This window comes from Ambystoma mexicanum, chromosome 1q (assembly GCF_040938575.1).
Source record: "Ambystoma mexicanum isolate Mex_15411 chromosome 1q, UKY_AmexF1_1, whole genome shotgun sequence".
NCBI classification, from domain to species: Eukaryota; Metazoa; Chordata; class Amphibia; order Caudata; family Ambystomatidae; genus Ambystoma; species Ambystoma mexicanum.
The window spans coordinates 1,004,343,080-1,004,369,540 of NC_090922.1; the positions used below are offsets into that span (position 1 = coordinate 1,004,343,080).

General features: G+C 45.3%; 1 protein-coding gene across 1 annotated transcript in view; it reads left to right on the forward strand.

Moving 5' to 3' along the window:
* PIGK (phosphatidylinositol glycan anchor biosynthesis class K) overlaps positions 1-26,461 on the forward strand; it is a 577,610-nt gene that overhangs the window by 286,824 nt on the left and 264,325 nt on the right. The window contains exon 9 of the mRNA XM_069641674.1: positions 25,775-25,947. Within this exon, the coding sequence (XP_069497775.1) occupies positions 25,775-25,947 (173 nt within the window). The remainder of the gene's footprint in view (positions 1-25,774; positions 25,948-26,461) is intronic.

The following is a 26,461-nucleotide window of genomic DNA, read 5'->3' on the forward strand; positions in this document are numbered from 1 at the left end:
CAGCATGAGAATCTGAATACCCCACGGCAGAAGGGAGACTAAAAAGCACAAGGGACTGAGAGCCACAAGAGCGACTGAGAGCAAACAGCTCAAGTGTGGCTTAGAGAGTGGATACTCCGTGGGGGAGGGGGATGAAGCCCAAGACCTCAGGGAGGGGTAGGAACCGAAAGGGTTCCAAATCAAGTCTGGCTATCCAATGACAATTGAAGAGTCTTTTTTTGTGGATAGAACTGAGCAGCAGGCCTAGAGGCATTCACTTTTCCCTTACGCCACGGGCAGTAAGCCTTAAGGAAACCTATGTGCTGGAACTGTAAGACATTGGTTGATGACAAGCCGGGACAGTACAGTGGCTGATATCCGTCCCGCAACTGGGCAAAAGGGCCCTTGAGTATTTTAAATTTGTAGTCCTTGTTACTTTGTAGTGATAGGGTTAGGATTAGGCCATGTAGGTTTCTGGATGCTGGACAGCTTTACTTTTGTATGACATTTATTTATTTATTTATTTATTTATTTATTTATTTATTTTACTTCTTGTTACGCGCCTCAGGGCGCACAACCTTACGTGTACCGTTTTGGACTTTTCTTTCAGCATTCAGACCAGAGTTGTAGGATCAGACAAGCGTTGTGCACCAAAATAAGTCTTTCAGTACAAAACACAATGAGTTGTCTGTCTCCTGATTCTGATTTACCACACAATATGTAAAACTGGATATAGGCACCTATTCTGAGGGAGACCAAGAGTTGCATCTACAGGATGGATTAATAACTAGATTAACATGCAATTTTGCACCACATCTGGGATGAGTTGATTACAGAAATATGTTGGTCTCCCATAGATCTGAAATACATTCTTTCTTGAGGTTTGCTTAGCAGCTTCCCGTTATTGCTAAACTAACAATGCTGTTTCTTTGGCTGGTGGTGTTAGTCTTTCCAGGTGAAGTTTTCATTCTAGTTACAGTCCTGAAGATGACCAACTAGAATGATTGAAGATAACGCAAACGACACCAGATACAGGCCCCCTCCGCCTGTTGTGCGAATATGCATTTGGTGCTAAGGTCAGTTAGTGGATGGCGATGAAAGCATCCGCGTGCTCTTTTGCAGAGGAACACGGAGTTCAGATGGATTTTAGTTGAAAGCACCGTGCATTTGGAACTGTTAGTAGTTCACATGAAAAGGAATTTGGAAGCATCTTTTTGACTTTGAAGTCAATTGCAAAAAAAATTAGACTCTTACAAAGAAAGCTTTATTGGTTTCTTTGCCATCTTCTTAGGGTTTGTTGTTCGAATGTGAAGCACAATGTTTTAAAAAGTCTGCAGTATTTTGTTGAATTAGTAATAGCTTTAATGCGCGCTAATGACAGGTTTGCAACATGAATGCATTGCATAATGTTATATTTGCATTTTACATTCCATTCAGTGTTTTGATATGCATATTTGTGGGCGTTCATTACATTTGAATGATAGATTTTCGCATAAATAGCCTTGCCATTTCTAAACATCTGGCTGGATTTAAAACATTTTTATTAAGAAAGAAGGCACCTTCCTATTAAATGTTCATAGTTGCATGTTTGTGAATTTATGTGGTGAACCGAGATACATTGTGTAAGTAATTCTGCTTTGCATGATAAGTTTAAGTATTTACACCCTTCCATCATAAGTGTGGAAGGTAGACCATTAATATGGAACATGACTGGCGGCATTGGACATCACAAAGTCAGTCAGTGGCCATACTCTGCAAGTTTCCCACATGCAGATGAACATTGAGTTGTCACTGGCAAGTGCTGTCCTTTCAAAGCAGTACATGGCAATACCATGCTTGGGTGTGTGAGTAGATTAGACTTGGACAAACCACATCCCTTCTCAAGTTGCTGGTTCTACAGCCACAATTTCTCCACTAACTCCATAAAATGCCTCAGGGTAATTGGCAACTTGTAAAGGTGCCTTTTGGCGTCCCAGAAATCACATATGTGTCACTTGCCTAAATTATCTGGTCTTAAGATATGGGCCACCTAATGAGACCTATGGAATTCCTCTCCTCCTAGGGAACCAGTACCCCACTAGCTACTACATCAAGTCTGGGAACATAACAGACAGTTCATTCTTTGTTATGGTTCTAGAATCATAAAGTGCTACTATTCAAGTCATTTCGATTTCCGGTAAATATCGCTCCTCCCAGAGATCCTCCACCCAGTAGGGATATAGTACCCAACACACTTCTTCACAAGCCACAGGGATAATGGGCCAAGGAGGCTTGTTTTCTTCTCCGTCTCTGGATGACAGCAGCCAGCATGCTTGGCATTACAACCAGGGATATTGTCCCCATCACACTCTTGTATCCTGGTATATAATGCCCAGCTAATTATGTTTCCAGCGCTCAGGTATAGAGTGTCCAGCTCACTCTTGCCTCCAGGGACATAGTGCCCAGATCATTAGCCAAATTCCACCAAGTGCCACTTGCATTCTGCCTTTCAGAGACATAGCATCAAGCGCTAGGTATATGGCACCCACTTACTCTGCACTTCGTTACATGTTTCCAGATCCCCCAGAGCTGAGAGGCCTGTGAGGCTGGAAGGCCTGAGGCTGCTGAAAAGTGAGCTATGCACTATACCCTTGTGACTGGGTCAAGAAGAAAATTGTGCACTATAACCCTGTGACTGTGGCCAAGAAGTGGGTTAGGTGCTATGTCAATGTGATCGGGCAATGCAGTATGCTGGGTGCTATATCTCTGAACTGGTGTAGTGTAGTACAGATCCAGAAGGGCAGGTGGGGTCAGTATCCCAACACCCTGTAGGTTAACTCCTGTGAGCATTCTTTGTTTAGACCTTCACAAGCTTGGAACACCCTTTTTAGTCGTAGATAAACCACTAGGTGTTTTTTCCAACCTCACCCTAAAAAGAACGCTTTTATGAATGTGTACTTTGTATCACATGTTTTGGTGGTCTACTACAGATTTGAGGATAGGAAATAATGGATGAGATCCGAGGGAAAGAAGCGAAAGATAAAGGTGACAGGAAATAGACATAGGAGGGAGCTGAGAGTAAAGACGGATACGAGAGATAAAGGTAAAATGGAAATAAGAAGTGAAGGAAGGACATACAGTAATGACAGGAATGTACATAGCAAGGGAGAGATTGAACACTGTAACACCTGAAGAACCAGCATACTGTGAGACACCTGAAGGCGTCTCCCCTGCTAGTCCCCAGTGATCTGTCATCCAGTTGGCCAGGACACGGCCATCGCTATTCGATCCGGTTTCTGGGGGTGGACCTGTACGGGAGGATTGCATGAGAGGCCTTCAAGGAGTGGTAGTTGTGCACCGGAGGGTGTGAGATGGTATCCCCTTCCCCATCGTACCAGGTAGGATACCTAGAAGTTCACCCACCAAGGGTTGCAAGGATGGAATTGCCCTTGGCCTTTTCAAAGAAACAAAATCGCTACTTTCACTGACCCTCGAGAATAAGAAACATAAGACCGGGAATTAAAGCTGCAGAAAGGTGCATTGTGTGTTGAGGGTACCTGGGGCTCTCCTGCATCGATAGCCGAGGCATGGAAGAGCGATTGCCGCTGTGGTACTGTCCTTGGCTCCTACAACAAAGCCGCTCCAGTGAAGTAAGCACAAGCAGTGAGTCGGGGAGAGTGATAGCAGATCGGTCTGTTAGAACCAAGGTTGCAAGCGGCAACATTGTATGAAGAAATCTGCAAAGAACAGAGTGTAAGGCGTATGTGATGAGCGACAGGAATATAATTGAATATCCAGGAGTGATTGAACTTTTGTAACCAAGGTAGATGCCATGTACAGAGTGGGTGCTCATTCAAAGGACTCTGTTAGACATCCAACTGAAAGTGTAAAATTGTGAACTATGAAATCGAATTGGTCTTGCAACGGGTCAAGCCAAACCCTGTGCACATTCGAAAGTCTTCGATTGCTAAATACAAACTGTAATTGGTCTGAGTCTGGCTGAGGGAGACTAATTGTGTTAAAGGGATCTGAGCCCAGCTGAGGGGTATCCGGGGGGAACCACGAGTTCCCAGCGAAAAGATATTCTTTTAGCATTGGAGAAGAGGATCTGAGCCCAGAAGAGGGGGGGGGATCCAGGGTGAAGAGTGAATCGCCCTACTTGAATACTGGGAGGGGAACATTTTTCGTTTGTTTGATACATCAGGCCCTAGGGATCAGGAGACCTTTGATAACCGACTTGGGCATAGAAGGCCCTGATGCGTGTAATAGAACTGTGCCCACGTGCCAAAGAAGCCCAGGACTGTGGTATGTTTGAGTGAACCACCTTGTCCCGTGCTGAAAACATGGGCAGGCAGGCCAATGGCCTGAACATCCTGACTTATTATTTTTGTGAACACTTCTTTCTTTTCCATGAATAGTACCCTACACTATTTGTTACTTAGCAGTAAGGATTGGCAATAGTTTTTTTTAGTATTGGCCCTTTTATTCTGATGACTCCACTAGGACTGTATTATTATTATTTTGCTGGTTGTAGCTTGCTGCCATCTTAGATTTAGGTTTAGATAGGCGTTTATCACCCCCCTCCATCCCCCCCTTGATAAAGTTCAATAAACACCCTTGAACTGTTGTCACTTGTGTCTCTTACTTTTATACCATGCCTTCCTTACAATACCTGTATGGGCAAATGTGCTTTGAAGTCATGTGATCTTCAGGAACACTTTGAAATGCACTGCACAATGTTGGGAAGTGCTACATTAAAACGATTAATGGGGATACAAAGCTGTTACGTGACACAGTAACTTGGTGCTAGTGGATGCTACTGGCCCAACTCGCCATAGCGGTTTCACCACATTTAGTGAAACAGTGTTTCTCCACCTTTTTTGCAGTATTTTTCCAGGGTGTGCAGGGTTCCAGTATATGTTAAATTATATAATTCTGTAGTTGGGTGATTTGGGTGTCATAGAAGGCTGGTTTCTGGGGGGAGTTGTTCCACATGAAAACGCACAGAAGCTGCAGCTGTGGTTTGGAATCCAGTGACATGTACCAGATCCAACTGCAAAGTCTTTATTTGTAGATGGATCTGTCACTGCTGGAGTAAGCAGTGAAAAGAAATTATTGAGGGCAGTGTGCCTTTTCTCTCCCACACAAACTCCTCTAGCCCTGGGAACACCGTAAACAACACTTGCATCGAGCCTCGAGAACAATAACCCTGAAATAGAGTGGCTCGCCTTAATTTGCGTGTTGCAGTGTCACTTAAGGGACACCACAGGGTTCTTTATAAATGCTGCTGGTCATCCAAGTAATCTAACTCCACCAGCTGCAGTTTCAGGTGTATGCAGAGGGCATGTTGTATAATATCTACCTAGTGATTGATTTTGGGAATCAGGCTAGCATTAGTAGGACGCATAGCACCAATTAATTTGTGATCATGGTGTGAACAATGCAGAGACTGAGAATATCACTTTGGAGTTAACCAGACCCCGAACCAAAAACAATGGACACTATTTTTTTAATCTACCCACCTTGTTGCTCTAAATAATGCCATCAGTGGCGCTACCTTCAAACTCGCCTTCTTCATACCAATTAATCATTGAGTGCAACTGGCAGACATCCTGGCGCTGGACTATTTTAACATAATCCAAATCAGCCTATAATGTTTCTTGCCTTAATCTGAGCAGCTGTGATCACATGAAACTTGCCATGAGACTTCTACAATTAGTTTAGAGCTCAATTCAGAATCCTCTGCACTATGCAGATGCTCTACTGTTGCAAAGACCCATGCTGTATAAAGAATGCAAACTGCACGGAGTACTAGCCATGGAACTCCATATATGGGTACAATGGATAATTAGCTCTTGTCTACTTGAAGCTTTACATTAGTCAGTCCAAAATACATCTTATGACTAAGTCCCCTGCCTAATTTGGGCATCATGTAGAGTGCTGACCATAATGGTGCACGGCTACACCCCAAGCTAGTGAATAATGGGCCATTCGCTGGTATGAGGACGATCCTCTTGTCACCCCAATCAGTCCCTGACCTAGGGCAGAGGACCTTCACATGAAGCATCTTGAAACAATGCCTTTTTATTGGCCATAGCTCTCACATTTGGGGACCAGAAAACTAATGGAATGAGGGTTGAACGGTTTCCTTTGTCCCCAAACAACAGGCACTTTATGCTTTCACAGAGTAGATAACGTTTTACGCTGTAACACATGCTATTGTCAATTCTGTGTTACTCATGAGCACTTTATTTGGGCACTTTATGCTTTTGGTCGACTTTTGTTTTTGGTATATATTTGTGGGGGTAGCAGGGTAGAGGTGTGTTTTTGTTGGGGGGGAGGGGGGGGTTCCCCCAGTGAAAAGAAATAAGAAATGTTACCAAAAGCATATCGAGTAATGGTGCACAATCAAATTGAATGCTAGTAAAACATAGTCGACCAGAACACGTAGACACTGCCTTTAAGGGAGCGAAGCTCTGAGACTGAAGAAAAATATGTAGTGAATCCTAAGCCACTCAACACTGGTTGTGGAGACCCCCTAGTATATTAGTCCTACCACATTTTCCTATGGCACTTGTGAAGTTAGTCGATGCATACATCATAGCTCACTAATCTGCCTGTGACACTCACATAGTGAGCATACATCAGAGGAACACCAGATTTGTATATGGCACTCAAGCCTGTTTAACAAATTGACATAGTGTTCATTTCCATGCAATGTGAGACCAAAGAAAACATTGTAGAACTAGCATCAAGTCCAAAAGTGCTTTTACTTTGTTCACCATCATTTAATCCTTCTTTAGAGAGTAATGTGAGCGGTCAGAAATGCGAGACGGGCACAAAGGAAAAGTTATCTCAAAGTTTGCCATTTATTCAAAGTAAAAAGGGTTCTGATACACTTCACCCTAACCTAACAGAGATATCCCAGTCTAGCAAACTAAAACTAAAGTAAACCGACCTAGTGTCCAAAATCCTTCTGTCCCTCAAACTAATACAAACCATCAAATTATACAAGGAAAATATGGCTGACTTTTGATTCAACAAAAAGATTTTTTGCAACACGAACACAAGTATGTTTTGGAAGCACTCCTTGTGAGCCGGGTTGTATTCCCTTCCCCTCGATCAATTCAGGAATACTCAAATTATAATTCATTTTAAACAAAATTCTGTTCAAAGAAATAGAAAAGTATTTTCCAACCACAGAGTCTTTCTTGAAGAAATAACAAATGTCCTTTGTCCACAACTGGCTAATAGTTCAAACAAAACAATGGGCCTCATTACGAGTTAGGCGGTAAGTGGTAAAATTGGCGGTAACTGAGTTACCGCCAATTTTACCACTACGCCAAATCATGATTTTTGGTTTTCAGTGGAGGATTTACCTCCAGCGAAACCCTGGAGGTAAATCTTCCCACTCAATGCCAAAGAATCAGCAGAATTGGCAGGAATTGGTTGAGACAAAGGAGTGAGGGGAAGAAGCTGGGGATATAAGATGAAGAATAAGTAGTCGGTGGGTGGAGGCATCAAGAAGAGGGTAGAGTAAAGTTGTGGGAGAAAGTTGATGTGAATAAGGATGAGAGGGTACTCTGCCCACATTAAGGATGGACCCTGATCTGAAGGGGGCAAACCCATGTTGAGATGAGGATCCCCATGGGCATCACCAGATCCAATATGGTGGTGAGCGCCGTGTGACCACAGTCTGTGTGTGCCCTGCCGGACTGTCTGTGTGGATAGCGCAGAAAAATAGAGGTTCTGTGCCAAGTATATTTAGCATGATTATTATCTGAGGGGAAGCTGCAGCATCTGTGGAAGAATGTGTAGGATAGACCTGCCCTGTGAGGAGGATCTTGGTGGGCTTGGTGTCGGGCAGAGAAAGGGCTGAATGATCCTGCTGGGGACCCGCAATATTACAGAGCATGAGTTCCAACATTGCGGGCTAGCAACCAGCAACCAGAACCGGCTTGGGGAGAGCCCTGTGGCTTCATAGGGTGCTGCATGATCAGAAAGGGTGTTGAAGGTGAGAGTTATCACTAGCCAGTGCTGGGGAGTAAGGGCAGGGCTGTCACAGGTGTGCCCTATCTGAAGAAGCATCAGCAGGCGACTGACTAGGTGAATTGTGCCCCATCTGCCCCTCATTGGTCAGAGGGTGCAAGCTTACCATGCAATTCCACTGTATAATCTTCCCTGGTTTGGTCAGAGTGTGCAAGTTCACCAGCATATACCTTTCTGGTGCCACAGGAGCGGCAGCTGCCCCTCCTAATCTGTTCAGAGTAGGTAGCCTGATTTCACAGCAGTGTTTCTGCTGGGCTTTGCAGTCTGTCTGGCTGGCTGCAGACATGGTGAAATGTCCCTAATGGTTGCGTGATCCTGACTGTGCACACCTCTTCGGAAAGCCTTGGGAGGCTCTGCTACTTAAAACTTCTAACAAGGGGAGTCTCTCCTTGCATCAAGCTACCCACCCCTTTTTCAGCGACCTGGGGCGTCCCTGCTCTTGTCCTCACTGCAACTATCTTGCTGCTAGGCCGCCTGGTGCGTTCGCTGTGCATTGTGCAGTTTCCCCTTTTTGGGCGGTTGCTCCGTCTCTCTCTATCCTCCTCCTCCTCTCTGCCCTCTCCCTCAATGGGTCTCTCTGTATCTCCTATTTATTCTACCTGCTGCTCTATCACCTATTCCCTCCTCCCTCTCAAAGCCTGGAAGAAAGAATTACAAAAAGTATCTCTTGATCTCCAATCTAGGCTTGCCCATTGCTGACCTACGTCAACGCTTGTTCCAGGCAGACTGTCACAGACATTCTTTTTGTCGTTCCTTCGTCTGACCTATGGACTCCCCACATGGTCTCTGTCCTCTCCCCATACTCTTCTTCGTCCATTAATGGTGACACCAGATGGGAAGTTCTCTTGGCATGCTTCTCGTCCTCTAGGTGCATCATTAATATATATCCGAATCGCACTGTCATGTCCAAGGCTCTCAGCCCAACTTCCTTCTTCGTTATAGGCGTCTTCTGTCTCTCGTCAACTTCCTCTCCTCTCTTGCCTCTCCTCTGTCTGGCACCCCTCATGCATCCTCTCCTCCGAAGGGCATACCACATCCCTGTACCCCGCCTCAGACCACCTTCAAAGGTGGCATCCAGCTTCACCTAGCTACTCTCAACTCTCGCTCTGCTGTTAAGTGACTCTTCTGAGATCTGCCTCCTCCTTGAAGCCTTTGAACTTGATGTTCTCACTCTCACTGAGACATGGTCCACTGCCAGCTCTGTCACTGCTTTTTACACACTTCTCCCTGAGGGCTACACAATCTTCGCTAAGCCCAGGCCTAAACGGTCAGGAGGTGGAGTGGCCTTGATATTCCCTGAATGGGTGTCTGCTACTATCATCCCCACTCAGTCCTACTCTTCCTTCGAATGCCTCATCTGCAGACTTGGTGCCTCTCCTACCCTCTCTTTGACTTTCGCCACCACCTATAGGGCCCCTGGTCCGATCTCCCTCTTCCTCTCGGAATGGTCTGACCTCAAATCTTCTCCTCTTGCTTCCACCTCCAAATTTCAATATTCACCTCAACACTCCTGATTCATCTACCGGTCTCTTCCACAGCCCTTGTGACTCGTTCCCTCACCATTCATCCCTCTGATCTGACTCACTCAGCCGGACATACCTTGGATGCTCTCATCTCTGCAGACCTCCCCATCTCCAACACTTCTCTCCTGGTCTGACCATGCGCTCCTGTCCTCTCACCTGGATCTTCTATGTCCCTCAGCTAAGTCCCTGCCCACACTTAGTCTCCTTCCCTGTCATTTGACCGATGAAGCAAGTGTCAGTTTCTGCTTTTGCTGCCAATTTCATTCCCTCTTTCACTCCTGCCACTGACTCCCACACTAACTCTGCACTTGCTAAACTTCATCTCTCTATCACCATCACTCTGGACATCCTTGCCCTTGTCATGAGGATCAACATGAAGCCTGCCTCCAAGCACAACTCTTGGTATGATTCCGACCTACCCTCTCTGAGTGGCTGAGCAGAAGTGGCGGGCATCAGACACATCCTCTGACAGACTGGCCTACCGCCTGCTCCAAAGGCACTAACCACACCATCTGCCCGATGAAGAGGGTCAATTTCCAAGCCTGTATCTCTGGGGCCACTTCCAACTCTGTCAAGCAGTTTAAAATCTGCAAGGAACTCCCCAATCCTGCTGCAGTCTCCACTTCGCCTCTGCCTTCACTGACCCTCTGTACTTCACTGGCCTCTCACTTCTTATCCAAAACTGTAGACATCCTGTCTTCACTTCCCTCTACTACCCTCTCTGCTCCCTCCCCAGCTCTCGATCCTCCATTGCCCCCGCCCTTTTTACTCCCCTCTTTCTCGCCCATAGCAGCGGATGAGGTCTCCTCCAAACAGGTGCTCCCCTGGTCCTCCAGAACTATCAAGGACAACATTGCCTCCCGTGCACCTGTCTTGGGTGATTTCTGTAATCACTCCTTTGCCACTCATGCACTCCCCTGTGCACCCTCTCCTCAAAAAGCCCTCTGCTGACCCCTCCTGCCTGGCTAACTACCGTCCTATCTCCATTACCCCCTTCCTTGGCAAACCCTGGAGAAGCTGGACATCTCCCAACTAATCCAACACATTGAATCTGTTGGTTGTCTCCACGATCACAAGTCTAGCTTCAGAGCAGCCAGAGGCATGGAAACTGCTCTTCTGAACACCTGTGAAGACTTGCTCTCAAATCTCGACTCCAACTCTCCTTCTGTTCTTATCCTTTTGGATCTTTCCTCTTTCTTTGGCACGGTCAATCATGGCACCCTAATTAATCGGCTCTGTGAGACACTTGGCATCACATGCCTGACACTGGACTGGCTGACCTCGTTCCTCTCTGACCGTCCTTCCCAGGTTCAACTGGACCCTTTTCTCTCCCCAATCACACTCTCCATCTGCGGCATTCTTCAAGGCTCTATCCTCTCGCCATGGCTCTTCAACCTCTACCTTGCCCCTCTGTCCCATCTGATCTCCTCCTTCTCTCCTCACTTCCATTGTTTTGCAGACAACATGCAGCTCTCCTTCAAACTTCCCTCCACTTCCTCCACTCTCATCCCTGCCTGTCTGACAGCTATTCAGGCATGGTCTGCTCCTAATGATCTCTGCCTTAATGCCAGTAAGACAGGGATCCTTCTCATTGGGACCCCATCTCCCTCCTTCCCCCTGGCCACCTTCTATGGGTCCCCTTCCCTCATCCTCTTGGGAGGCAAAACACCTCTGTGTAATCTTAGACTCCTCTCTCTCCTCACATTGTAGACCTTGCCAAGAAGGTCCACTATCAGCTGCACCTCCTCACAAGCATTCTTCCTTTCCTCACAAATTAAACGTCTCCACAGCTCTTGTCCTCTCTAGGCTGGAATACTGCAACAGCCTCTTCCTCAATCTTCCTTTATCCTCCCTTCGCCCTTTCAACTAATCCAGAATAAGACTGCAAGATTTATCCCTGGCCTCAAGCCCAGGGACCACATCACTCCAGCCCTAAAATGTTTCCAGTGGCTCCCGGTTGCTACTAGGATCAAGTTCAAGACCCTCTGCATCATCCACAAGGCTTTCTGGGGCCTCAGACCCGCTACATTCAACTCTGTTCCTAAATACCTCTCTGCTAGAGCCCTTCGGTCTTCTAGCTCCAACTCTCTGCAGATCAGACGCTTCGCTAAGCAGAGAGTGGGGAGTAGATCTCTGTCCTCCGCAGGATCCTCCCTCTGAAACGGTCTCCCTGCCCCTCTCAGGCTTGAGCCGGATCACCTTAAATTCTGGAAGGTTCTCAAGACCCTCCTTTTCTCTTCTTCCTTCTCTCTTTCCCGCCCCTGCTAATATCCCCCCTGCTAAGATTCCCCCCTTTGCCTGAGTGACTGGCTGCCTCTGAGATCCTCTGAGTTCTACAGGGCTCCTGGTCCTCCTTGCCCAGTCCACCCCCTCCTCACACTTAACATGCGGACCCTTTCTCTATGCACCTATGCAATCCCTTGCACTTGCCCTCCTGGCCTCCCTTCAACACGTACCTAGGTCTTGCGGCTATCCTCCCGAGATTGAAACATGTACTGGAGGGGATCAAAAACGCAGAAGCCTTTGGTGGAGAGCAGAAAAGCAGAGATGCAGATGCTTGTGGCCCTGTGAAATGGAGGTGAGACGGTGCCTGCCAGGAAGAGAACAGAGGAGTCGAGTGATAAACGTGACGAGGGTATGATGGTCGATGGGGCAGAAGGTGGCGAGGAAGAGGAGGGCGGCGATATCCTGCTGGGGCTACGAGGCATGCCAGGAAGTGCAAAGATAAACTACACAAGCAGAGACTGGGAGATCATTGAGTGGGCAAAGGAGGAGAGACAGGGATTCTAGTGCAGAGGTGTCTGCGCCCTGGAGACAGGATGGTAAGGAGTGACCCTGGAGATGGCATGGTGTAGGGCAGGCCCAGACAGACTAGCAGCAGCAGGGCAATCAGAGTGATAATATGATGAGGGGAGGAGGACAGGAAGAGAGAAGGAAAGCAGGGAAGGAGGGTTTGGGTAAAAAAAAAGAAACCAAAGGAAGTGTGCAGCAGTGCCGGCAGACACCACAAAGAAAAAGTGGAACGTTGGCTGTTGGGCAAGAGGAGGGCCTTTTTTGCAATGATAAAGTCCTGCTCTTGCCCCGTTGTTCACAATGGGACATCTAACATTCAATTGTTATAATGGTGGTTAATGGCAACTTCAGAATAAAACCACTGGAGTTCAAGCTTTTGTACTGGCGTCGTTTGGTTGCCTCCTGACAGGCAGTTGTTCTTTTAATCTAAAAATCATTACAAAATGTAAAACGTTTCTCTGACAAAAATTAAATGACTGAGCTGTAACCTTCAAAACTCTAAACTATATAGAATTGGTAATCAGCCAGGTTTTCATAAACAGTAACCAAGTCTTGCCACTGATTGTTTACATGATTTCCAGTAAAACACTACCCTTTAACAGTTATAATATAAACCAAAAACTAACCCTAAGCTCATTAGTGGATTCCTAAATTTCTAAATCCCTAAAAAGTATTTAGAACTTTCGCTCCAGTCTTCCGGCTCATCAAACTCCATAAGGTAGCCCAGTAACTCCTTATCTGACTAGGATGTCTTCATCTAATAATGCCAAAGAAAGAGCATTGACATACTAAATGAAAAACGTAGTAAATTGGACTTCCAGTACACAAAAGTGGCTTCCGTGTTCTTGGTGTTCCATCAAGTCAACTCGGGTGTTCCCTTGTGGTGGTAGTTCTCAATCAGAACTGATACAAAACTTGATGAGTCTTTCAACAAGGCAAGATCTGCAAGGACTGTTGAGCTATTACTTTCAATGCAATTTACTACGTGAGAACTTATGCTTATCAAACACAACATAACATTAGGATACCACTATGCAGGTAATCTTTAAATTACCAAATCAAACGTGTCTACACCAGTATCTTCTTGATGTGAAATTATCCCATGCTTCATCTCCTTAACATTGCATAAATGCTTTTATTTCCAAATTTCCTTTGTTGGCCCTGCCCACCTTTTGGTCCTTACTGATTGTGAGATGATTGACTCTAGTGCTGGCAACTTCCTAGTGCAAGTTCCATGAGCTAGCTTTTGGTTACAAGTAGTTGGTCAGGATAAAGATGTTTTATTGATCTATAAACAGAAACGTGCATGGTGACCATTTACAAGGTGAAAGCTCATTTATTTGATGAAGTGTCCACTTGCTAAAATATTATTTACAAGCAAAATGATTGCTGATGGGCAAAACTGACCATAATAATTAGTCCTATACCACTTATAAGCCAATTTCTCTCTTTTTCTATATAATTGTGCACATGGTATGTTATTGTCTGATTTTGCATTGTTATATGGCTGCACTATTTGCACTTTGAGAAACAGGTTTGCTGCTTGTTTTTATCTGTTTGTTCTTAGTATGTATGATAAATATTTTTTTGTAAAAGGTACATTTTATGATTAAAATATTTATTTATATATATTTGTAGTATTGCAGGGAGTAATAAAATAAATCTCAGTGCTTATAAATTGTTTAGACCAATACAGCTACATAATACATTAAACTGCCTTCTTTTCAAATGAGAACAATGTATACAGCTCCAAAGGTTCAATTGAATTGATAAGTTCAAATAAGAACTTGAATTAGAACGGAATAATTGATGATCTTCAGCAGGATCACCCCTTTGTATTTTGTGGGGGTATCTTGTCCCTGATCCTGGTTATGGTTCTTCCTTGATCGTGTCAAAAGGAGCTATTCCAAAGTGTTCAATGGCTAAAAATGGCATTGTCTTGGTCCTGTGAAGTCGCAAACCTTCTCCCGTATATCACGTGTTCCCTGATGGATCAAGGAAGGTCCTTTTTTAATCTTCCCCATTATGCCATCCCTTTATGATGATCAGACCTACCAGGCTCCTTGCTAGTTCCTGCCATGTTTTAGTCTCTTCTGGAGTCAGTCAGTTACAGAGCATATTCAGCATGCTGGCTGCATTGCACAGTTCGAAGTTGGTGAAACCAACCCTCCCCTGTCGTTCTCCTCAAAATGTCTCAAGAAAAAAAGCTTTCTTACACGGCCACCATAAGAATGCTCTCAACCCAGTGTACACACTTTAGGTCTCTCTGTGGGGGATATAGCTAAACAGATAGAACTTTAATCTGCATGTCTCCCATCTGTTGCAACGCTGGATTGCTTTTCTCCCCATCTCTTAAGTCCCGGAGGGAACTTTGGTAGATAAGTGATTTCCTTTAGGCCCTCACTAACAGTGTAAGGGTGCAGATGTGTTGGCATGCTTGTTGGCAAAGACATTTATTTTTTATAAAAGTAAAGAAAAGGAAAACCTTTCTCACCATATTTCTATGAGGGCTTGCCCTACCTCAACAAAAATGCTAAGGACTTTGTCAGGATATCTTGTAAAAGTAAAGTGTCCACCATCCTGTGTCCAAACCTATTTCCATCCCAGAGCCTGGTGTTCTATTTTTTCAGGTTCTCTAACCGTGCTTCACTCAACGTTCAACTGAACAGACCTGGGGTACTCTCCTGCCAGGTACTGTTCCACATAGAATATTTTGTAAAGTTCATTCCAGCTTTTACAGTTGGTTCGTTATCCCTTTTTGCCTCTCTGCATATTGGCACGTGTCTTTTTAACTTATTTGATACCTTTGCTTCCCACCAGCTGGCACCGACCCTTTCCCTACCTTCAGGAAATATTGTCCCAGTCTCTGGCTTGTCCTGTGAGTAGAGCGGGGCTTCTCCACTGCTTCCCCATTCGGCCTACTGCCCTTGGCGGTTCTGCAGCAGTTAGCTCTCTCTCGCGTTCTCAGCTGCTTGTCTTTCCCTTGCTTTGGCTCCGCCGGTCGGGTTTCCTCTTTCCCCGTCACCGGACAGGTTCCTGCTCCATGGATCTACTGAAGACACTCGTCCCTCCTCAACGACATTTCTCGCTTCTCTTCGGGTCTCTTGCCACAGAACTAGGATCTGTTTACTCGCTGCTCCAGGGCTTGCTTGACAATGTACACAGTCCTTCTTTGCTTTTTATCGCCGGAGTGGTTTTTAGCAGACTGCACCACATATGTTGGTTCCACAGTGGGCTTTTGCCTCCTTGTTTGATCTTCTTCGTGTCAGTGATTTTATGCACTCACCTGGGTAAGCCTCACTCTTCCTCATCCCAGTATGATCTGTGTGAATGAAATCCTCTACTCTACAGAGATACATAGAGGTGGGATTGGGGTGAAAATTATGAGGGGACATGAATGAAGGGGATGAATACAATGTTCTCCCAAGATGATCATCATTGGTCCCATGGAGGGCTTCCCTCCCCATGAGACCCACCCGTTGAGTACCGCCCCTACGGGGACTATCAGGTAGTGACCCTGCCTCCCTGGGCTCATGGGAAGGGGATTCCCTCTTGGAAGCAGTGACAATACCCAGGGGTTCGTCACAACAGAAAGATAGTGTAGATAGTGGGGGTCAATAAGCCCTAGGCACTAACCTGAGGAATAAGAACACCTGGGTTTCAGAGAGAGAACTGCTTCACATAGACCAGAGAGATTGGGACAACCCTTAGCATACGGTAACACATATTAATAACAATCTTTGAACCATCTCTGTTACTTTAGGCTATTTGTGAGGGCATGTGAAAAGTGTTGCACACAAACTGGGAGGATGATTGACTAAATATTAACTCAAGGATTGGAACTTACCTTGGTTAAATGTGGTCAGGAAATTCTGTTGTGCACAAGGCCCCTACCAGGGGGCCTCCGTCTGTTTCGATAATCAGTTTTGGGACTGTTTCTTAGCGTGCAAATGCATACAAGATCATAATCTACAGAATAAGCGGTTACTCCAGCACCGTACTAGATGTGCACATTATCCAGCATTGTATCTTTCATGGATTCACATGCTCTTTGAATATTCCCCGTCATCAGGCTGGGAATCCTCTGTTACATTAAAGTAGTTGACCTTTAAACTTTAGAAACTGCTTGTCACTTTAGAGTAATTTTGGATCATAATGCCCACAGCCAATTAGACAGTTCCCCGCAGCTCCTCCTCTGTGGCCATCTTCATATTTGTTACTTCATGTTAAGTGTTGGTAGTCCTCGAGTTTTTCTCTGCTACAACTCTCACATTTTTTGTATGTTTTTTCCATTTAAATATTCGGGGTTGGTTCCGCTTCACTCCTCACCTATGGCACTGAGTTTTCAGGCCATCCATTGCCTCTGGAGATCCCATCTTCTGTCTGAGGCCGTCAAGAGTCAATGGAGAAGACAGACACCAAAAAGGAAGACAAAAACAAAGAGGTGATGACTGGAAGGTTTAGGATGAATTTTAACCTCTGGCATTGCTCTGGCAAACCCCCAGACCATCGTTCTTCACCGGCCAAGCCATTACAGAAGGGGAAAGACCATATGCTAATCAGGCTTGGTCCCACCTCAAAGGGGGCAGTCCAGCCCAAACTGCTAGGTCACATCCCTTCTGCACAAGACCACAAGCATCCCCAGACATGTTTCTGAAAGAGGAGCATATTAAAGCACAGAAAGAGTAATTCAATAGTAAGCCAGACACAAGTGACCACAGTTCAAGGGTGTTTATTGAACTTCAAAAAAAGGTGTTAAAAAATGCCTATCTAATCCTAAATCTATAGATGGGAGCAAGCTACGACCATCAATTAATAACGCAGTACAACTGGTGTCTTGTCAAAATAAAGGGGCCTACAGTAATAAACCTATTGCCAATCCTTACCTCTAAATACAAATAGTGTGGAAAACAGTGTTACGAAAAGAAGTGTTCACAAAATGATATGTCCGGATGTTCAGGCCGTTGGCCTCGCTTCCCCACGTTTTCAGCACGAGACAAGGCGGTACACTCTAGCTTAGTTTAGCACAGTTTCTGGCTTCTCTAGCACAAGGATACAATTCAATCACCAGCATCAGGGCCTTCCGTGCCCAAGTCTCTTTGCCTTTCAAAGTCTCTTTATTGAGAGGGTCTGATGCGACAAACAAACAAAAAGTTTTTCTCCTCTTTCAGATCTTCACAAGTACTCAATCTCTCAGACGATTCACTATTCACCTCGGACCCCTGTAAGCCAGTCTGAGATCCTCTCGACACAATATTTGTAAATTATTTATGCATCCGTTTTCTCTTAGGATATTCTTTTTTGGGTGACTCGGTTCACCCCAGACCTCCCTCAGCTGCTCCCAATCACCGAACCCCCTCAGTCGGGCTCAGACTAATTCCAATTTGCAATATAACCTTGCACAAACTTGCTTTAACCAAAAGCCTTTAACTGATCTCCCTCTGCTGGTCTTAGAACCAACTTCATATCCTTTTTCATCAACTATCGAAGACTTTCAAATGTGCACAGCGTTTTGCTTTACCCTTTGCAGGACCACTTTGATTTCAAAATTCTTTAACATTCTTCACATTTGCCACCTTTCAGCTGGATTCCTAACAGATTTTTGAATGAGCACCCACGTGGTGCCAGACCACTCTATCTATGCTATCGTTTCTGGGCTTCAAAGTTCCATTAGTCACGGCTGTTTAATTGTGTTCGCGTTGCTTGCCACATAAGCTTCAAACATTGTTCTCTTTAGTTTTCACTATACAATTTTGCTGCTTGCAACCTTGGCTTCAACACAGACTGCTCTGGTATTGGTCTCCCCAACTCACCGGCTGTGCTGACTTCACTTGCACTGCTTTGTTGTAGGAGCCAAGGACAGTACTACGGCGGCAAACGATTCTCCCCGCCTTGACTATCGACGCAGGAGAGCCCCGGTTACCTCCGACATACAATGTGCGATTCTTCAGCATTGGTTCCGGGTCTTAAGTTTTATATTCTGGAAGGACGGTCTTTGGTTGAAAAGGTCAAGGGAAGTTCCCTCCTTGCAATCCTCTCCTCGGTCTTGCCCGACTTTCGCATTGAATTAAACTGCCTTCTTGGAACTGCTGCTTCCTTGTGTGCTTTGCCTTGCTCAGAGTGTGCTTTCATGCTCCGCCTTTTATCCAGGTGGGGGAAGTGTGCTGGAAGTCAGGTGTGTGTAATGGTCAGTAATTGCCTGACCATTGTATTGGAACATGCCAGGTATATGGGTCGGGTCACTTTGAGCTGTCTGTGAGAAAGTGTTTGTCTTGGGAAAAGGGTGGGGTTGAGTTCCTAAGTATCCTACCTGGTAGGATGGGGTAAAGGCGTTACAGGGAAGGGGATACCGTGTTTCACCATCCAACGTCCCACTTCCACTCCCTGAAGACCCCTCACCCAATTGATCCTACCGCACTGGTCCACCCCCAGGAACTGGATCCAAAAGCGATGACTGTGTCCTGGCCACCTGGATGACAGAGCCCCGGGATTCGCAGTGAGACAACTTCAGGTTTCTCATAACGCCCACAGTCCCTTCATTGATCACTTTGACATCTAAGACACCATTGTCTCAAACTTCCTCGTCCAAACAATATTCAGAGTAATGATGCTTGTCCTTTACTGCAGTCCGTTCATCCACACTGTCATTGTCGACACCGTGACGACCCATAGTTGACCTAGATTTTCATCGATTATCCCGTTGACCACCTCCTCAATATGATAAAATATGGCATATATACACAAGTGTTTCAAGGCACGATGAGGCAAGGGAGGGGGAACAGATGGAAGACCGACAACGAGCCTACTAGGCCAGGTGTCATTCGGATCACGCAAGTACATGGGAAGGGGGAAGCAGTACATGGGATAATAGAATAAATAAGTAGAGTACGGCCACCAGGTGGCAAGTGCAAGGGTAAGTGCAGACCTCGGGTATCAAGTGCTGGTAGTGGGACTGTAGGGATACAGAAAACAGTCCCCAAGTGCAGGGGTTTGCCAGGAAGTGCAGGTGTGCGACTGGCGGGCGAGGGGACCTGGCCCCGAGATCAGAGCGTGGCCAGGTAACCAGTGCAGTTTCAGTTTCAGCCAGGAAGTCAGCAGGGGAGAGGAGGAGAAAAAGCAGAAGCAAAGAGAAAGGTTTTGAGGTGCTTCCGGAACCAGAGATGATTTTCAAGTTTCAGGGAGGCAGGGAGGCTGTTCCAGAGGGAGGCCCCAGCCGAAGAAAGAGATCTACCACCAACTTGTTGCTTGGAGAAGTGACTGACCCTGAGGGAGTAGGAGGCGGATGAGCGAAGAGCTTGAGAAGGAACATATTTAGGAAGAGAGAGTTGAAGGTATTGAGGCCCCAGGCCACAGAAGGCCTTGTGGACAATGCAGATGGTTTTGAACTTAATCGTTGCAGCCACTGGGAGCCAGTGCAGAGATGTCAGTCCTGGAGAGATACGATCCCTGGGTTTGAGGTCAAGGACCAGCCTCGCAGTCCTTTTCTGGATGAGTTGCAGAGGGCGGAGAGTAGAAACTGGCAGATTTAGAAAGAGGCTGTTGCAATAGTCCAGCTTAGAGAGAACCAGCGCTCTGGACATAGTGAGCTTCTGGGGGAAGGAGAGGTAGGGAAGAATACCTCTGAGGAGGTGCAGCTGGTAGTGTGACTTCTTAGAGACGTCCGATGTGAGGAGAGAAGTAGTGTGGAGTCGAAGATGACCTCAAGGTGTTTAGCCTCACAGGCGGGAGCAGGAAGAGGGCCAAGAGAGGCCGGCCAGAGAGTGACAGGAAAGAAGGGAGCGGGTGTGCTGATGGGGAGAATCTTGGTCTTACTGGCATTAAGGCAGAGATCATTGGCGGCACACCACTCCTGGATGGCGGTCAGTCAGTCAGAGATGAGAGAGGGAGAAGAGGTGGCTGAGGTTGGCCTGAAAGTGAGCCGAGTGTCATCTGCAAGTTTGGGCAGAGAGCGGCAATGTGGTGGGCAAGAAGTGCCAGGTATTGGTTGAACGGCCTGGGAGAGAGCTTAGACCCCTGAGGAACACCGCAGGTAGAGCTAGAGATGACTAAGACAACCTCATCAACTACCCAGTAAACTCCTCCTGGCTTGTCCACCTCTTCATCAACGACCAAGTCTTCGTCTTCGTCTATGTCAAAGACTAAGTGTACTACCATTACTATGCCGTCACCTAGCACATCTGCAGCGTCAACGACTCCTATCCAGCAGCCCTTCGTGTCTGCCTTCCCTAAGGGAATGACTGTGGATAGGGAGGTTCCATCCACACCAGCCTACCGTCCAGGCCAACATATGCCCAGCCACTGATTTCTCTGACTCCTTATGTACCACTCGCAGTCCCCTTTCCATTCATTGTCCATCCAGAACAATCACTACAACAGGGTGCAGACTCAGACATGGAATAGGATGTACAAGAGGTTGAGCCCTTCAGAGACAATAGAGAGAGGACTGTGCCTCTTGTGGTGAACATGCCACCACCAGCCCCACCCACACAAAGTCTTCCCATATCAAGAGATCCCTTCTCCAAGGGATAACCCCACTGTTCCTATGCATGTTCCTCCACCGTCTTGCTCCAGGGATGTGTCAATGGACATACTCTCCACACTGCTGACATTAGTTTTTGAATTCCAGCAATGACTTCCTGTGACTTCTCCAGCGCAACCTGACAGATTCCTCGCAAGGGAAGGTTTAATGCCACCACCACCTTCCAGACCTTCTGCAGCAGTACCGCTGCTACCACCTGTAACTCTTAGGGATATAGACATAGACGACTACCCGTCCTTTGATTCTCCAGGCACACACTCTAGAGATGAGTTTGAAGATTTAGTGCCAGGTGATGGTGAGCCAGCAGACTTACTGCGATAAGATTCACTCCCAGACGAAATTGGCTCCTTTCATGCCCTCCTGTCATGAGCAGCATAACCTTTTGAACTTCTGCCCGAAAGAGCAAAAAAAGGAGGGATTTCTACACCAACAATGGGTGTCTTCCAGAAAATCAATAGTGGCTATTCCAGTATTAGAGAATATTTGGGAAGACAGGCTTCTAGTAATGAGAAACCCATTATCTGCGTTTCCCAAAAAGGACCGCATTGATAAAAAAAATATAGTCGGCACCCAAATGCCTGTGCACGTAACCTTGTCCTGACTCGGTTGTCTCTGCAGCTGCTCTCAAGCGTTCTGCCAATCCTTCCTCTCCCTGCATGGTACCTCCAGATAAAGAGGGCAAGCAGCTGGACGAATCTGCTAAAAGGGTCAGCTCTACAGCTGCAATGACAATCAAGGTGGAAAATTCACTTGTGATTCTCTCCAGCTAAAATCGTGAGCTTTGGTTCAAGCTCAAACCAATACTGACTTCTTCCCAGATGACAAGCGGGAAGAAGCACTTGCGCTATTTCATGAAGGTGAGGCGGGAATCCACCCACGCCATTTCTATTGCTGTAGATTTAGCGGATACTGGGATCCGCAATAGGGGTAATGTAGCAGTGCTACGATGCCATTGATGGTTAAAAGCTGCCAGTTTTTGACTGAAAGTCCAAGCTAAGGTGGTCGACATGCCCTTTGATGGCTTTTCCACCTGCCAGGCATTCACAATACAATAGAGGACTCACACAGCTGAGAACTCGGATCCTGCCACAGAGCTTCACCAGACCCAAGTTCTCCATCTCTTCTCCCAGTGGGGAAGTCCAGAGATGGATCTGTTTGCTACAGCGACCAACAGGAAATGCACCAAGTTTGTAAGGCGGTTTCATGGGGTCATGTTCTCTTTACAGTGAGACAGCCTGTTCTCCTATGCCTTCCCCCAATCCCACTACTTCCCAAAGTTGTCAGTTCCCTGAAACGGAGCAGCTGCCGGATGATTCTAGTAGACCCAACCTGGCCGTGGCAGACTTGGGAACTCTGACCTACTGTACCTGTCAGGGACATCCTATATCAGGTTTCCTCCTCTACCAGACTTGGTCTACAGGGAGGGCGTGTCAGTGCTGCATCACAACCCTGCATCACTCAACTTGACGGCTTGGCTGCTGCTGTCCTAGAATTCTGTGACTTTCTGCTACCCACAGAACGCAAAAGGATTCTAGCCAGGATAAAAGCGGCATGTACACTTTCTTGCTGCAAGAGAAAGTGCAAAAGCTTTACCATCTGGTTTGCGAAGCAATACCTACACCCGTTGCACATTCAAGCGGCTCTTTGCCAAAGCTCCAGTCTTTAGCAGAATCCGGCCTCTCGTACTCATCGATCAGGGTGCATTTGGCAGCCTTTTCATGCTATACACTAACCACAGGCCAGCCATCTCTATATGGTCTCAAACATGGGTAAAATAATGTTTTAAAGGTCTGTTTTGCACTTCTCCCCCAATTTGGGTCCCGGCCCCATGGTGCAACTAAATGTTGTCCTCTCGAAACATATGGGCCCTCCTTTCGAGCCCCTACACAGAGCCTCTTTGAAATGTTTCTCATGGTAGACCGCATTCCTAGTGGCCGTCACCTCAGCCAGAAGGGTCAACGAACTGCAAGTTCTCTTTCAAGCCTCCTTACCTCTGTTTTCACCAGTCTAAAGTGGTGATACAGACAAATCCGTCTTTCATGCCAAAGGTCCCTTCGGCATTCCGCCTGAATGCACCCTTACTACTTTTGCTCTCCTTGATCACCGGCTGAGCTATCCTTTAACTCTCTTGGTGTCTCCCAAGCTCTCAAATGCTACATGGCTCGCACTAAATAGTTCTGAAAATCTTCGCAACTATTTGTTGCCTTTGGACCTGTCACCAAGGGAAACACCCTTTTGAAGTCTTCCATTGTGAAATGGCTCTCTGTGTGTATTTCCCACTTGCATCATCTAGCCAACAGGCCGCTTCTAGGACGACCAAGAGCACACTCAACAAGATCTGTCTACTACAGATTTCCTGCCCGGTGTCCCCCTGCTTGAGATATGCAGGGCAGCCACATGGGGGCCAGTCTACACCTTCACAAGGTTTTACTGCGTCGATAAAGATTGTAGGGAGGAGTCCTGTGTCGGCCAGGCAGTGCTTTGCGACCTGTTCGCATGAGGTGAGTGTTCCAGAGGCGAGTTGGTTACTTCTGTTGTGCCTCTGCCCATTTGGTAGTATATATGTACTGCTGTATAATCTTATTCAAAGAGCATGTGGAACCATGAAAGAGCCAATGCTGGAAAAGGAATAAGTTACTTACCTGTAACCGCTGTTCTCCAACATGGGTATCATTCATGGATTCACATGCGACCCTCCCTCCTTCCCCTCTCTGGCTATTCTTGGTTTTTATTGCCACATTACGTGCACTTCCAAATCTGAAGAAGGTCACCAGAGGCGGAGCTAAGGGGAGTTAAACGGCTTTAATATTACTGAGGATTCCCAACCTGATAGAAAATATTCAAGGAGCATGCAAATCCATGAAAGATACCAATGCTGGAGAACAGGAGTTAAAAGTAAGTAAGTATTCCTTCTATGCTATTTCTAGTTCACAAGGAAACTAAAAGATTGCCAGCAGCTAGATCTGCTAATAGTGGCTATCTCTCATAATGTAGTAAGACTTACAATGTTGCACTTTTGTTACATGTACAAAACCTAGAGCGGCTCATTCTTATAAAAAATATAGGGAATCCAAAAATACTACAGAGAATGCGCTATTCTTAGAGGCCTCATTTTTGGAATTACGCTATCAATTTGACCTGTACGTTTCCAGGATGCTGAGCAGCAGTACAAAGGATTCACTGGCCAGCCTTCTTGCATTACATTAGTCCCAGGAACGTGCGCCCAGCACTAATATATTGCAAGCATCCAGAACACATGTGGGTGCTGAAGGTGCATTTCTCCATGACGGGCCCTTAAATGACCTGTAATTGTTCAATATACAAAACCCAAGGTGGGAACCTCAGCAATCACTGGCACCTTGAGGTAGAAACATACAATGAAATACAAAGTGGTGCCAGGAGAGCGAGACTAACTTCGAGACGAAGGCAGAAAGCTAAGAGAATCAAATCATTATTTAATTTTATTTTGATTTGAGTACAAAAAACATTACACATTTTAATCAATTTAGATAAAAAAACATTCTATAAAACATGCATCCAAGCATTCATTCAGTCTAAGTAAATCCCTAATTTTATTTTCAATTATTTTAAGATACAGAAGAGAAATGTAAAATTAATTTCCAAATCTTTTTATATGTACATCTAACAGTAGTTCATTCCAAATATAGTATCGACTATTGGTGCACATAAATGCAGATCTTCTTTAAAATACGGGCTTTCCAGTTGGTAAATAGTTTCGAATTGACACAATATATAAGTCTTCATCAGGATGGGATGAACATTAACAAATTCTAAAAATAAAACAAATAGACATATAATTAAAAATAGCTGTTAAAATAGCTTGCTGTCTCCCCTCATTCAGTAGTACTCGCAAATATATCAACAAGGGGCTCAATCTAATCTATCTCTCTACCCATCAATTATGTCTGGTATCCCATAATAAAGGTCCAAAATATAAGCGGACTACCTAAAAGTAGGCAAATACATTATACACCTGCCTCAAAAGCTGTAGGCATACTGTTGGCAATCCATACGGACCCTTCATTTATTTAAAGGTCAACGGTATGCGGTACCAAATATTTAATTCATTATTTTAAAGAAGATCTGCATTTATGGGCACCAATAGTCGATACTATATTTGGAATGAACTACTGTTAGATGTACATATGAAGAGATTTGGAAATGAATTGTACATTTCTCTTCTGTATCTTAAAATAATTGAATTGTTTTTTAGGGATTTACTTGGACTGAATGAATGCTTGGATGCATGTTTTATAGAATGCTTTTTTATCTAAATTGATTAAAATGTGTAATGTTTTTTGTACTCAAATCAAAATAAAATGAAATAATGATTTGATTCTCTTAGCTTTCTGCCTTCCGTATTGAAGTTAGTCTCGCTCTCCTGTAATTGTTCAATGCCACCCAAATAAAACAGTATTTCTATTCCCGTTTGAGGGATAGAAACGCAAGTGGGACAGCAGCGGTTCAGACCTCTCCTGTGCCAGTTTTAAAAAAAAAAGTGCTCAACACAGTCTGTAATGGCCCTGTCATGCATTGCGCATCCCCCTGCGCCTGGTCCGAATGAACATAGGGGTGTTTGATATCTGCATATTTTAAAGCGCACCCAATTTCTAAGTTTGGACGCCCGTTAAAATGCTTGAAAATATCCTATTCAGCCCCCTGCTTTGAGTAATTTCACAAACTGGTGTGAGTGAAGGCCATATTTTTCTAATACAAAAGAAGGGAACTTGCTAGCGAGCCCCTTTGTGTCCGCGAAAAACCTTCAGAATCTGTCCCTGCATGTTAAAATCATTTGAAACCTTGGTTGTACTAGCTAATATATTGATGTTTGCTTTGAAATCCAATCTTAACTATCAGACAGTCTCTGTTAATGTATAATGTAAATTTTCAGTTTCAGGTTTGCCCGAAAAGCTTGTGCGTTTCTACCCCTGGACATCGGACAGACCTTTTTCAGAGAGATCCACAAAACGTTCTCATTACCGATTTCTTTGGGAGTGTTCGAAAAGTGGATCTTACGGTGGAGCCTGTTACTCTGAACCCTAAGTTGGAGCACGTGGAAAAAAGGTACATTTAGGATAATGTAGAATAGGTTCTTTGTTCATGATTAAAGAAATGCATCTAAATTAAAGGTTAAGATATGGAGTCAATGTTAAGGTTTATGTTATATTAATAAGGTTGAGGAAAAGCATTTAAACAAATGTGTTTCTGATGGTGTATATGACCAAGGCAAACCCTCCCCACCAGTCCTCCTCTATCTCTCCAAGTTTAATTATGGGAAGCAAAATACATATATTTATTGAAACCATCAGTATATTGTACTGACCCTATTGCATGTTTCTGTACACCATCATTTCTGTAATCTGGATCCAAACAGAGCTCGCACATCATGATACTTTGTACAGCAGCTTATATTCAAGATGCTCCTAGTATCCTGCGAGGCACCCTGACCACCTTGGTGCTAGGTCTGCGCTGTATCAAATATCTGAACAAACAAAACTATGCGACCTGTAACCTTAACAAAGAAACTGTTGAAGGTGGAGCAGCAAAGAATACATTAATGACGCAGGCCATGATCCTT